Source organism: Globicephala melas, chromosome 3 (genome assembly GCF_963455315.2).
Source record: "Globicephala melas chromosome 3, mGloMel1.2, whole genome shotgun sequence".
In the NCBI taxonomy this organism is placed as follows: Eukaryota; Metazoa; Chordata; class Mammalia; order Artiodactyla; family Delphinidae; genus Globicephala; species Globicephala melas.
Genome location: NC_083316.1, coordinates 163,818,243 through 163,831,176, shown reverse-complemented (window position 1 = coordinate 163,831,176; position 12,934 = coordinate 163,818,243). Strand labels below are relative to the sequence as shown.

The window sequence follows — 12,934 nt, the reverse complement described above, 5'->3', positions numbered from 1 at the left end:
AGTGGCATACCACGTGGCAGTGAAAAGAAACCAACTCCCGATCCAAGCTGCCACCTGAGTAACATGGTGGAGTGAAAGAAGCCGGAAGAAAACGGTACATAGTGGATGATTCCCAGCTATTTAAAAGTCTAGAAAACGCAGCCGGTTTTAGTGACAGAGAGCACATCAGTGGTTGTCTGGAGGGAGAGGGGAGTGTGGGTCACAGATGCTTCATGGGTATATACACACGTCACAATGAATCAAACTGTGCACCTTAAGTATACACAGTTTACTGTATGTCAACTGTACCTCAATAAAGCTGTTTTAAATAAATAGGCTTCAGTTTTAGGTTTACAGAAAAACTAAGCATACAGTAATGAAAGTCTCCACAGACTCCCTGCCAGCCCCCGTTCCCCCACCCAGTAGTTTCCCCTATTATTAACATTTTGCTTTAGTCAGGAACATTTGTTACAATTGATGAACCTACAAACAGATATATATATATATATATATATTTTGAAGTATAGTTGATTTACAATGTTGTGTTAGTTTCTGGTGTACAGCAAAGTGATTCAGTTACAAATATATATTCTAATACATTCTTTTTCATATTCTTTTTCATTGTGGTTTATCACAGGATATTGAATATAGTTCCCTGTGCTACACAGTAGGACCTTGTTGTTTATCCATTCTTTACATAATAGTTTGCATCTGCTTATCCCAAACTCCCAATCCATCCCTCCACCATGGCTCGTTTATTTTTATCATTGAATATATGCCATTGTCTGGATGTACCATCGTGTGTGTATCCGCTCACCTATTGAAAGACATCCTCAGAGCTGACTGGGCAGGTTACGGCAGACACCACGGAGCGGCACAGCAGGACGAGTTGTGGCGCGTGGTGACCACCAGAGGGCGCCAGATCCCCCCTTCTCTCTCACCAGGACGGCACCAGCAATTTCCCCCCTGTCCTAACCCCACTGTTCCCTGTGCTAGGGTTGATCGGGTCTTTTCCTTGAACTAGGGTTGATCTGGAAACCACTTGTGGGAAAAATTAAGTTGGACTTGTTTCCTTCGGATTTAAAACCAAGGTTTCATGACTAGATGCATGACAGGGGGCGGGGAAGGGGTGGTACTTTGTTGAGCATTTATGGGGGCTTGTCCAGAATCTCTCCCCCAAAGAAGTTAACTGAAGAGTCAGCTGGATCTGCCCTCTGTAGAGATGAACTTAGCTGTTGGGGGGCGGGGGAGGGGGGAGGAAAAGCAGCCCCGAGCCTGATTTCCCATGACTGCAGTGCCAGCAACCCCTTGCCCAAGGCTGCTTGCATCTGGTTGGATGAGAAATCAGGGGCCCAGCAGAAGGGGTGATGGCTTGGAATCTTTGGTCCGAGGGACACCCCCCGTTCCTCTATCTATTGATTACGTTAAACTGCTGTTGCTGGCTGCAGACAGAGCTGCCTTCCCGGGTGTGTGCAGGGTTCCCCCGTGGATTCAGGGCAGGTGATGCGTGCCTTGTCTTCACCCTGTGTTCTCAGTTATGGCTCTTTAGGGAAGATAGTGCCTGTTCCAGAAACACAGATCGATTTTTTCAGAATGTATTATTAAGGGCTCAGAATAAGGAATCTTATGCCTACAAATAAGTTTTTAATTAATTCATGATAACTTATTACACACTGAATCGTATTGAGGGACGATTATGCATTTAAAGCCATGTAAGTGTTCCCATGAAAACTTGAGTGAAGCTGGAACTTTTATTAATTTATTTATTTATTTATCGGTGTCTCAAGGCATGAGGGATCTTAGTTCCTCGACCAGGGGTGGAACCTGTGCCCCCTGCAGTGGAAGCGTGGAGTCCTAACCACTGGACCGCCAGGGAATTCCTGAAGCTGGAACTTTTTTTTTTTTTTTTTTTTTTTGGTACGCGGGCCTCTCACTGTTGTGGCTCTCCCGTTGTGGAGCACAGGCTCCAGACGCGCAGGCTCAGTGGACACAGCTCACGGGCCCAGCCCCTCCGCGGTTTGTGGGATCTTCCCGGACCGGGGCACGAACCCGTGTCCCCTGCATCAGCAGGCGGACTCTCAACCACTGCGCCACCAGGGAAGCCCCTGTATAGCTTTTTTGTCCCTCATTTCCTGCATTACAGTTTTCTTCTGTTTAGTTTTTTTTTTTTTTTAAGTGAAACATTTAAATGCCTCTCCCGTTTCCTTTTGTGTATATTCTACAGCTATTTTCTTTGTGGTTGCCATGGGATTGCATTCAACATCCTAAAGTTATAACACTCTAATTTGGATTTATACCAGCTTAATGTCAATAACACACCAAACTGCTCCTTTACAGCTCCATCCCACTTTTTTCAGTTGTTGCTGTCACAAAATCGTATCTGCATACATAGTGTGACCAAAAACATCAACAAATAATTTTTAAAGTACATTAGTTTCTTAAATTATATATAAACTGGCTTTTAGACTAGTAATTGATTTATTTTTAAAAAGTGTATCAAACTCTTAAATCACATAGAAAGCAAATAGTGGAGTTACAAACCATTATTTACAATATTATTACAATAACAATAGCTTTTATAATTGCCCATGTATTTACCTTTATTGGGCTCTTTATGTCTCCATATGGCTTTTTTTTTTTTTTTGCTGTGTTGGGTCTTCGTTGCTGCGCACGGGCTTTCTCCAGTTGCGGCGAGCAGGGCTCCTCTTCGTTGTGGTGTGCGGGCTTTCTCATTGTGGTGGCTTCTCTTGTTGCGCAGCACTGGCTCTAGGCATGTGGGCTTCAGTAGTTGCAGCACGCAGGCTCAGTAGTTGTGGCTCTCGGGCTCTAGAGCACAGGCTCAGTAGTTGTGGCTCATGGGCTTAGTTGCTCCGCGGCATATGGGATCTTCCCTGACCAGGGATTGAACCTGCGTTCCCTGCATTGGCCGGCGGATTCTTATCCACTGTGCCACCAGGGAAGCCCCAGGGTCCATTCATTTATTTTTAACATCATTATTGGAGTATAATTGCTTTACAATTTTGTGTTAGTTTCTGCTGTATAACAAAGTGAATCAGCTATATGCATACGTATATCCACATATCCCCTCCCTCTTGCATCTCCCTCCCACCCTCCCTATCCCACCCCTCTAGGTGGTCGCAAAGCACTGAGCTGATCTCCCTGTGCTATGCGGCTGCTTCCCACTAGCTATTCTACGTTTGGTAGTGTATATATGTCCATGCCACTCTCTCACTTCATCCCAGCTTACCCTTCCCCCCTCCCCGTGTCCTCAAGTCCATTCTCTACATCTGCGTCTTCGTTTCTGTCCGGCCCCTGGGCTCTTTAGAACCATTTTTTAAAATTAATTCCATATATATGTGTTAGCATATGGTAGTAGTTTTTCTCTTTCTGACTTACGTCACTCTGTATGACAGACTCTAGGTCCATCCACCTCACTACAAATACCTCAATTTCGTTTCGTTTTATGGCTCAGTAATATTCCATTGTATATATGTGCCACATCTTCTTTATCCATTCATCTGTCAATGGACACTTTGTTTGCTTCCATGTCCTGGCTATTGTAAATAGTGCTGCAATGAACAATTTGGTACATGTCTTTTTTTGAATTATGGTTTTCTCAGGGCATATGCCCAGTAGTGGGATTGCTGGGTCATATGGTAGTTCTATTTGTAGTTTTTTAAGGACCCTCCATACTGTTCTCCATAGTGGCTGTATCAATTTACATACCCACCAACGGTGCAGGAGGGTTCCCTTTTCTCCACATCCTTTCCAGTATTTATTGTTTGTAGATTTTTTGATGATGGCCATTCTGACTGGTGTGGGGTCATACCTCATTGTAGTTTTGATTTGCATTTCTCTAGTGGTTAGTGATGTTGAGCATCTTTTCATGTGTGTGTTGGCAATCTGTATTTCTCTTCTTTGGAGAAATGTCTGTTTAGGTCTTCTGCCCATTTTTGGATTGGGTTGTTTGTTTTTCTGATATTGAGCTGCATGAGCTGCTTGTATATTTTGGAGATTAATCCTTTGTTAGTTGCTTTGTTTGCAAATATTTTCTCCCATTCTGAGGGTTGCCTTTTCGTCTTTTTTATGGTTTCCTTTGCTGTACAGAAGCTTTTAAGTTTCATTAGGTCCCATTTGCTTATTTTTATTTTTATTTCCATTACTCTAGGAGGTGGGTCACAAAGCGTCTTGCTGTGATTTATGTCATAGAGTGTTCTGCCTATGTTTTCCTCTAAGAGTTTTATAGTGTCTGGCGTTACATTTAGGTCTTTAATCCATTTTGAGTTTATTTTTGTGTATGGTGTTAGGGAGTGTTCTAATTTCATTCTTTTACATATAGCTGTCCAGTTTTCCCAGCACCACTTATTGAAGAGGTTGTCTTTTCTCCATTGTATACTCTTGCCACCTTTATCAAAGATAAGGTGACCATATGTGCATGAGCTTATCTCTGGGCTTTCTATCCTGTTCCATTGATCTATATTTCTGTTTTTGTGCCAGTACCATACTGTCTTGATTACTGTAGCTTTGTAGTATAGTCTGAAGTCAGGGAGCCTGATTCCTCCAGCTCCGTTTTTCTTTCTCAAGATTGCCTTGGCTATTCGGGGTCTTTTGTGTCTCCACACAAATTGTGAATTTTTTTGTTCTAGTTCTGTGAAAAATGCCATTGGTAGTTTGATAAGGATTGCACTGAATCTGTAGTCATTTTCACAATGTTGATTCTTCCAATCCAAGAACATGGTATATCTCTCCATCTGTTTGTATCATCTCTAATTTTTTTCATCAGTGTCTTATAGTTTTCTGCATACAGCTCTTATGTCTCCTTAGGTAGGTTTATTCCTAGGTATTTTATTCTTTTTGTTGCGATGGTAAATGAGAGTGTTTCCCTAATTTCTCTTTCAGATTTTTCATCATTAGTGTATAGGAATGCAAGAGATTTCTGTGCATTAATTTTGTATCTTGCTACTCTACCAAATTCATTGATTAGCTCTAGTAGTTTTCTGGTAGTATCTTTAGGATTCTCTATGTATTGTATCATGTCAACTGCAAACAGTGACAGTTTTACTTCTTCTTTTCCGATTTGGATTCCTTTTATTTCTTTTTCTTCTCTGATTGCTGTGGCTAAAACTTCCAAAACTATGTTGAATAATAGTGGTGAGAGTGGGCAACCTTGTCTTTTTCCTGATCTTAGAGGAAATGGTTTCAGTTTTTCACCATTGAGAACAATGTTGGCTGTGGGTTTGTCCTATATGGCCTTTATTATGTTCAGGTAGATTCCCTCTATGCTTACTTTCTGGAGAGGGTTTATCATAAATGGGTGTTGAATTTTGTCAAAAGCTTTTTCTGCATCTATTTAAATTATCATATGGTTTTTATCCTTCAATTTGTTAATATGGTGTATCACATTGATTGATTCGTGTATATTGAGGAATCCTTGCATTCCTGGGATAAACCCCACCTGATCATGGTGTATGATCCTTTTAATGTGCTGTTGGACTCTGTTTGCTAGTATTTTATTGAGGATTTTTGCATCTATGTTCATCAGAGACATTGGCCTGTAGTTTTCCTTTTTTGTGACATCTTTGTCTGGTTTTGGTATCAGGGTGATGGTGGCCTCGTAGAATGAGTTTGGGAGTGTTCCTCCCACTGCTATATTTTGGAAGAGTTTGAGAAGGATGGGTGTTAGCTCTTCTCTAAATGTTTTTTGTTTTTTTGGCGGTACGCGGGCCTCTCACTGTTGTGGCCTCTCCCGTTGCGGAGCACAGGCTCCGGACGCACACGCTCAGCGGCCATGGCTCACGGGCCCAGCCGCTCCGCGGCATGTGGGATCTTCCCAGACCGGGGCACGAACCCGTGTCCCCTGCATCGGCAAGCGGACTCTCAACCACTGGGCCACCAGGGAAGCCCTCTAAATGTTTGATAGAATTCACCTGTGAAGCCATTTGGTTCTGGGCTTTGGTTTGTTGGAAGATTTTTAATCACAGTTTCAATTTCAGTGCTTGTGATTGGTCTGTTTATATTTTCTATTTCTTCCTGATTCAGTCTTGGAAGGTTGTGCTTTTCTAAGAATTTGTCCATTTCTTCCAGGTTGTCCATTTTATTGGCATAGAGTTGCTTGTAGTAATCTCTCATGATTCTTTGTATTTATGCAGTGTCAGTTGTTACTTCTTTTTCATTTCTAATTCTGTTGATTTGAGTCTTCTCCCTTTTTTTCTTGATGAGTCTAGCTAATGGTTTATCAATTTTGTTTATCTTCTCAAAGAACCAGCTTTTAGTTTTATTGATCTTTGCTATTGTTTCTTTCATTTCTTTTTCATTTATTTCTGATCTGATCTTTACGATTTCTTTCCTTCTGCTAACTTTGGGGTTTTTTTGTTCTTCTTTCTCTTTTTTTTAAAAAATAAATTTATTTATATTTTTTTATTTATTTTTGGCTGAGTTGTGCCCCCGTTACTGCACGTGGGCCCTCTCTAGTTGCAGTGGGGGGGAGGGCTACTCTTTGCCGCGGTGCACGGGCTTCTCACTGAGGTGGCCTCTGCCATTGCGGAGCACGGGCTCTACGCACGCAGGCTTCATTAGTTGTGGCTCGTGGGCTCTAGAGCGCACCCTCAGCAGTTGTGGCGCACGGGCCTAGTTGCTTTGCGGCATGTGGGATCCTCCCCGACCAGGGCTCAGACTGTTTTTTGTTTTTAATGGGTGGTGCTGTATTCCTTTCTTACTGCTTGTTTGGCCTGAGATGTCCAGCACTGGAGTTTGCAGGCAGTTGGGTAGAGCTGGGTCTTGGTGCTGACACGAAGACCTCTGGGGGGCCTCACTCTGATTAATATTCCCTGGGGTCTGAGGTTCTCTTTTAGTCCAGTGGTTTGGACTTGGAGCTCCCACCACAGGAGCTTGGGCCCGGCATCCGGCCTGGGAACCAAGATCCCACAAGCTTCATGGCGCAGTTAAAAAAAAAAAAAAAAGGAAAGAAAGAAAGAGAAGCAGAAGCAGTACAATATCAAAGAATAAAAAACAAAATAAAATTAGAAAGATAAAAAATATATTAGGAAAAATAAAACTATAAATTGAAACAACTGCAACAAGGTAAAATAAAACCACAACAGAAAAAAGAAAAAAGAAAAAAAAAAAGGAGGGGGGGAGAAGCCAAAAGGAGAGGACAATAACAAAGTATAAAGAATAAAATAAAATTAGAAAAATAAAAGATTCCATTCACTTTTCATCACACTCTTTTATCTCTCTGTTACTCAGACTCAGTAATTACTATTGTCCTATCTTCATTTATGCTGATTCTTTTTCTACTGGCTCAAATCTGCACTAGAATTTCTTTTCCGGCTTTTTTTTTAGGTTTTATGTCTATTTATTGATATTTTCTTTTTGTTCATACGGGTACTTTTGCTGTCCCCTTGTTCCCAATTTATAGGCAAATAGCAGGACCTGAATTCAGACCCGGGTAGTTTGGCTGAAGTCCGAGGTCTTAACCATTGCCCCTCCTTGCCCTGGCCATGACTTCTACATTAGTTCACCTCTGTGGAGCACATCACCCTGGGACTTCTTGGTTAGTTACCTAAGAGGATACAGGGGCCATGGGGCAGGAGACCCTGTAAGATGACATGCGTTAAGTGAGACCATATGCTTTAGCCTAACCATGCCCCCCCAAATAAAAATACAAAAACAGAAAACTCTCCATCTTGTTCAGAAGGCATTTAAGGTAACTAATTTTTAGCACATACCACATTGGAGGAGGAAACAAGATGGCCTTTTCTTCAGCCCTCAACACTTGCTAAATGGTTTCCAATGACTATGAGGACAACATAGGTTATCTGTTAACCATGAAAGTCTTCACACTGCCTTGTACACCCCTCCTGGTTCATCTTCGACTTCTCCCTCCTTGCTCACACTGTTCCTAGCTCTTCCCAGGCTTGGTTATACCTCAGGGTCTTTGCATTTGCTGTTTCTTCAGCCTTAAAGCTTTTCTTCCCCACATGCCTGCCTGGCTCCATCCCTTCATCTTGGCTTTGATCCACATCACCTTATTAAAAAGATTTCTCCTGACCGCCCTGCTGAGATCCCTCTCTAGCCTCTTGTTCTACTTTGTCTTTCTCCCAAGTATTTTTTTTTAAACATAAATTTATTTATTTATTTATTTTGGCTGCATTGGGTCTTCGTTGCTGCTTGCGGGCTTTCTCTAGTTGCAGCAAGCCGTGACTCCTCTTCGTTGTGGTGTGCAGGCTTCTCATTGCGGTGGCTTTTCTTTGTTGTGGAGCACCGGGCTCTAGGTGCTCGGGCTTCAGTAGTTGTGGCTCGCGGGCTCTAGAGCACAGCCTCAGTAGTTGTGGTGCACAGGCTTAGTTGCTCCGCGGCATGTGGGATCTTCCTGGGCCAGGGCTTGAACCCATGTCCCCTGCATTGGCAGGCAGATTCTTAACCACTGCGCCACCAGGGAAGCCCTCTCCCAAGTATTCAGTGATGTCTTCTGTGTCCATTTCCCCCATTGGATGAAGGTCTGAAGGAGCAGGGATCTGTCTCTCATGTTCACTACTTCCTCCCTGGTGCCTGGCCTGTAGTGCACACTCGGTCCATGTTATGGACTGAATGCTTGTTCCATCCCAATTCATATGTGCAAACGCTAACCCCCAGTGTGATGGTACAGTAAGTGGGGAGTTCGGGAGGTGATTAAGTCATGAGGCTGGAGTCCTCAGGAATGGGACTTGTGACCTTATAAAGGGAACTCAGGGAGCTCTCTTGCCCCCTTTTTCTACCACAGTGAGAGGACACAGTGAGATGTCCCTCTATAAATCAGGAAGTGAGCTCTCACCAGCCATCAAATCTGCTGAAGCCTTGATCTTGGACTTCTCAGCCTCCAGAACTGTGAGAAATAAATTTCTGTTGTTTATAACTGTTAAGTCTATGGTATTCTGTTCTAGTAGGCTGAGCAGACTAAGACAGTCATTATCTGTAGTTAAATGAATGAATTTACATCCTGCACCTTACATTCTGCAGAGAAGGCTTTTTCTACAATGACCTCACAATGACAACAGATGGAAAATCCCACCCACTCACTGAGCAATTATTGGCACTTACTGATGTCAGGCATTAGGTCCCAGTGGCTATAGGTTATATTTAGGTTTCCTGCCATCATAATGCTACATCTTTTTCAAAGACCAAGATTCCTAATTGTCTCTATTCTTCAGACCATAGGTTGGAGGCTGCTCCACTTCAGCATGTGGTCACTGGAATATCCCTTCACCTGTAGGGTTTCAGGCCATTACTCCATGTAGCTCTGCTTTGAAATGCCACCTTGCAAAACAGTTGAGACCATTATGAGCCCTTCTGCTCTTAAAACATTGTATACTTGATCTACAGAGATGGAAATAGTTTAAATGGAGATTTAAAATGTACCAGTATCTTTTCCCCTCCCAGGTCTGCCTTGGTCCCTGGGCAGCCATGTTCCTGGGGGGATGAAGGTGATGTTGATAGGGTACAATGTTACAATGGAGATGACTGGGACTGATCCTATGGACCGTGTTCTTGGAGTTATGCAAGTGACATTGATAGGGTATAACATTACCATAGAGACAGCTGAGCCTGGTGCTATTAGCTGCAATCATTCTAGCTATTATCCTGGCAAAAAGGGTGTGAAGAAATTAATTTGCCAGCAGCTCCAAGGACATGCAGCTGCTACAAATTCTGTGTTAGTCTGTGTTTCTACCAACAGATCCACGAATATCACCTGGAACCACTGTGAAGATGGAATATGCAAAATCGCCAGAGAGGATGCCAGAAAAACCTTCCCAGGTACCCTTTGTTGAAGGTTTGTTCCAGATTAATTGCCTGATAAAGCAGAGATGTTTGTGCCATTTGTTTTAAAGCATAAACAAAAGAAGAAAGATAAAGAACAAAAAAGCCCACCTTGAAAGTTCACAGTGGGTCTACAAATCAACAAGAGCAGCTGGGGGTTATGCCTCTATATGCTTTCTTTTTTAAATATTTATTTATTTGGCCGCGTTGGGTCTCATTTGTGGCATGCAGGATTTTTCATTGTGGTGAGTGGGCTTCTCTCTAGTTGTGGCGCACAGGCTCCAGAGCGTGCAGGCTTAGTAGTTGCAGTGCACAGGCTCTCTGGTTGTGGCGCGCGGGCTCTAGGGTGTGCGGGCTTCGCTGCCCCGTGGCAGGTGGGATCTTAGTTCCCCCACCAGGGATCCAACCTGTGTCCCCTGCATTGGAAGCCGGGTTCTTAACCACTGGACCACCAGGGAAGTCCCTCTACATGCTTTTGCACCTAGATTTTTGAGCAGATTTTTAGTTTTATTTCAGTGGGCTCACTGTTTCATGTACTGAATTTTTGCAAAGTAAATTTTCTGTCATTAGCATATGTGGCAGCTAGTAACACTTGCTCTAATTAGAAGATAAGAGTAAAAACAGATGTGATGACAACCACTATGGAAATCGGCATGGCAGTCCCTCGAATTGTTAAAAACAGAACTACCATGTAATCCACTTCAGGGCATGTTCGCAAAAGAACTGAAAGCAGGGTCTCCCCTACACCTGTGTTCACAGTAGCATCATTTACAACGTGAGGGCTCTCTTCTGGATTGGATGTCTCATCCAGTCCACACACAGCATAAAGAAGGTGAGAAAGCTCTGCGGGGTCTCTTTTACAAGGCAACTATTTCCATTCACGGGGGCTCCACCCTCCTGACCTAATCACTCCCAAAGGCCCCACCTCCTAATGCCATCACCTTGCATTCACACCCTGACCCTTGACGATAAATAACCCAAATGCCTCAATACTGAAAGAGAACTTTTTTTTTTTAATTTTTAAAATAGTCTCCACTCTTGGCATCCAACAAAATCCCTGGCACTGAGAGGCAGCAAAGATAGTTTTAGTCCTGCCCTCCTGGAGTTTACCATTTTCTGGAGGAAACGGACTGGGAACCTGTGTAGTAAAGAGTTTAACTTTGCCCCCAAAGAGGTCTGGCCTTTGTCTCAAGCTCCTGGAGATAATCGCTAAGTGTCTTTGTTTCCCTGGGGGCCTTGGGTCCAATGGATAGTCTTTTTTTTTTTTTTTTTAAGATTTTTAGAATTTCATGTAATCAATGGATAGTCTTATGATGTGACTTAGGCTGGGGGCCAGAAAGACCCACGGTGTGATTTAAGGTGGGGGCTTTTGGTCACACGGTATCAGTGGACCTGTAGACTAAGATCGACCTTGTGGGCTACCAACCAATCAATCAATCGCGGCCACGTAATGGAGCCTTAGTAAAAACTCTGAACCGGAGGCCCAGGTGAGCATCCATGGTTGGCCATACTCTGTGTACCTCATCACACATCGATGACGGGAGAGGAAATGATGCCTCCATGGGGAGAGGGCGCTAGGGGCTGTGCACTTGGTGCTTCTCCTGGACTCTGCCCCGTGCACCTCCTTCCCTTGGCTGATTTTGATCTATATCCTTTCCCTGTGATAAACCATAACTGTGAGCATAACAGCTTCAGGTCAGTTCTGTGAGTCTTTCCAGCAAATTACCAAACCTGATGGTGGTCTTGAGGACCCCTGACCTTGCAGTTGATATCAGAAAGGAGGGGCGGTCTTGGGTGGACTGTGTCCTCAAGTTTCATAGGTGGCTGTAACCCTTTACGGCAAATAATTAAATGAAAAATATTTATTTGTAATTCTCATAGTCCTTTGAATTAAAAAAAAATCCAACAAGGAGAGTTGCTCTGAGAACCCAGCTCTTCTAGATGTTATTCATGCTAGAATTTTTAGAGTTTTTCACTGTTTGAGTCCAGCATGGGCTGATTTCAGTGTAGGCAGAGTGCTCTGAAGGTTGGGTTTGACTCCACCTGGGGACAACTGCCTTTGGGAGGTTCTCATCACCCCTTCAGGGACCCCACTATTCTTGGTTTAGGTGCGTGTAACATCTGCAGTTCTGATTTCTCCCAGCTGGGTTTCTGACCCGTGGCCTTGATGAGGGAGCAGTCCTCTGAAAAGTCTCCCCACTTCTTCTGTAAACAGCCATTTGGGTGTTGAAATAACCCTATAAGGATTACTCTTTGGGGGTTCTATAAAAGCTGCTACAGAGTTAAAACACTTTTGGTGACTGAGTCAGTTTTCCTGGGTCTCTCCCATGCATATGTATTATTAAACTGAGTTTGATTTCCTCCTGTTCATCTGTCTCATGTCAGTTTAATTCTCAGAGCAGCCTAGAAAGGTAGAGAAAATTTTCTTCCTCTCCAACAATACTCTCATGGTGAGATACGTTTGTCAGAATCCATCAATGTACAACACCAGGAGTGAACCCTACTGTAAACTCTGGACTCTGGGTGATCATGATGTGTCCACGTAGATTCATGGATTGTGACCAACACACTGCTCTGGTGCAGGATGTTCATGGGATAGTTGGGAGTGGGTTCTAGCTCGTGTGTGTGTGACTGGGGGGACAGAGCAGGGGACATAAGGGAACTTTCTGCTCAATTTTGCTATGAACCCTAATCTGCTCTAAAAAAGTAATAAAACCTATTTAAATGAACAAATGGAGTTAAAACACTTTTGAAATATCAGGAGGATGACCACAGTGAGATGTCACCTCACACCCATCAGGATGGCTAGTATAAGAAAACAACAACAAAGAAAATAACAAGCTTTGCTGAGGATGTGGAGAAGTTGTGGACTGTAGGTGGGAATGGAAAATAGTGCAGCCACAATGGGAAATAGTACGGTGGATCCTCAAAAAAGTAAAAATAGAATTACTATGTGATTCAGCAATTCCACTTCTGGGTATAGAACCAAAATAATTGAAAGCAGGGTCTTGAACAGATATGTGCACACCCACATTCACAGTGGCCAAAAGGTGGAAGCAAGCCTAGTGTCCATCAAACAGATGACTGGATAAACAAAAGGTGGTCCATCCGTACAGTGGAATATATATATATTTTTATTGAATTATAGTTTATTTACAAT

The 12,934-nt window shown here is 43.2% G+C and overlaps 1 protein-coding gene across 2 annotated transcripts in view; it reads left to right on the top strand.

Moving 5' to 3' along the window:
• The window catches only part of LOC115865209 (GTPase HRas-like), a 51,344-nt gene that overhangs the window by 16,030 nt on the left and 22,380 nt on the right, over positions 1 to 12,934 (top strand). The window contains exon 5 of one of the 2 annotated variants that reach the window (XM_060297121.1): positions 9,692 to 9,771. In XM_060297121.1, the coding sequence (XP_060153104.1) occupies positions 9,692 to 9,771 (80 nt within the window). Of the gene's footprint in view, positions 1 to 9,691; positions 11,009 to 12,934 lie in introns of those variants that run through there. The other variant, XM_060297120.1, reaches the window with a different exon arrangement.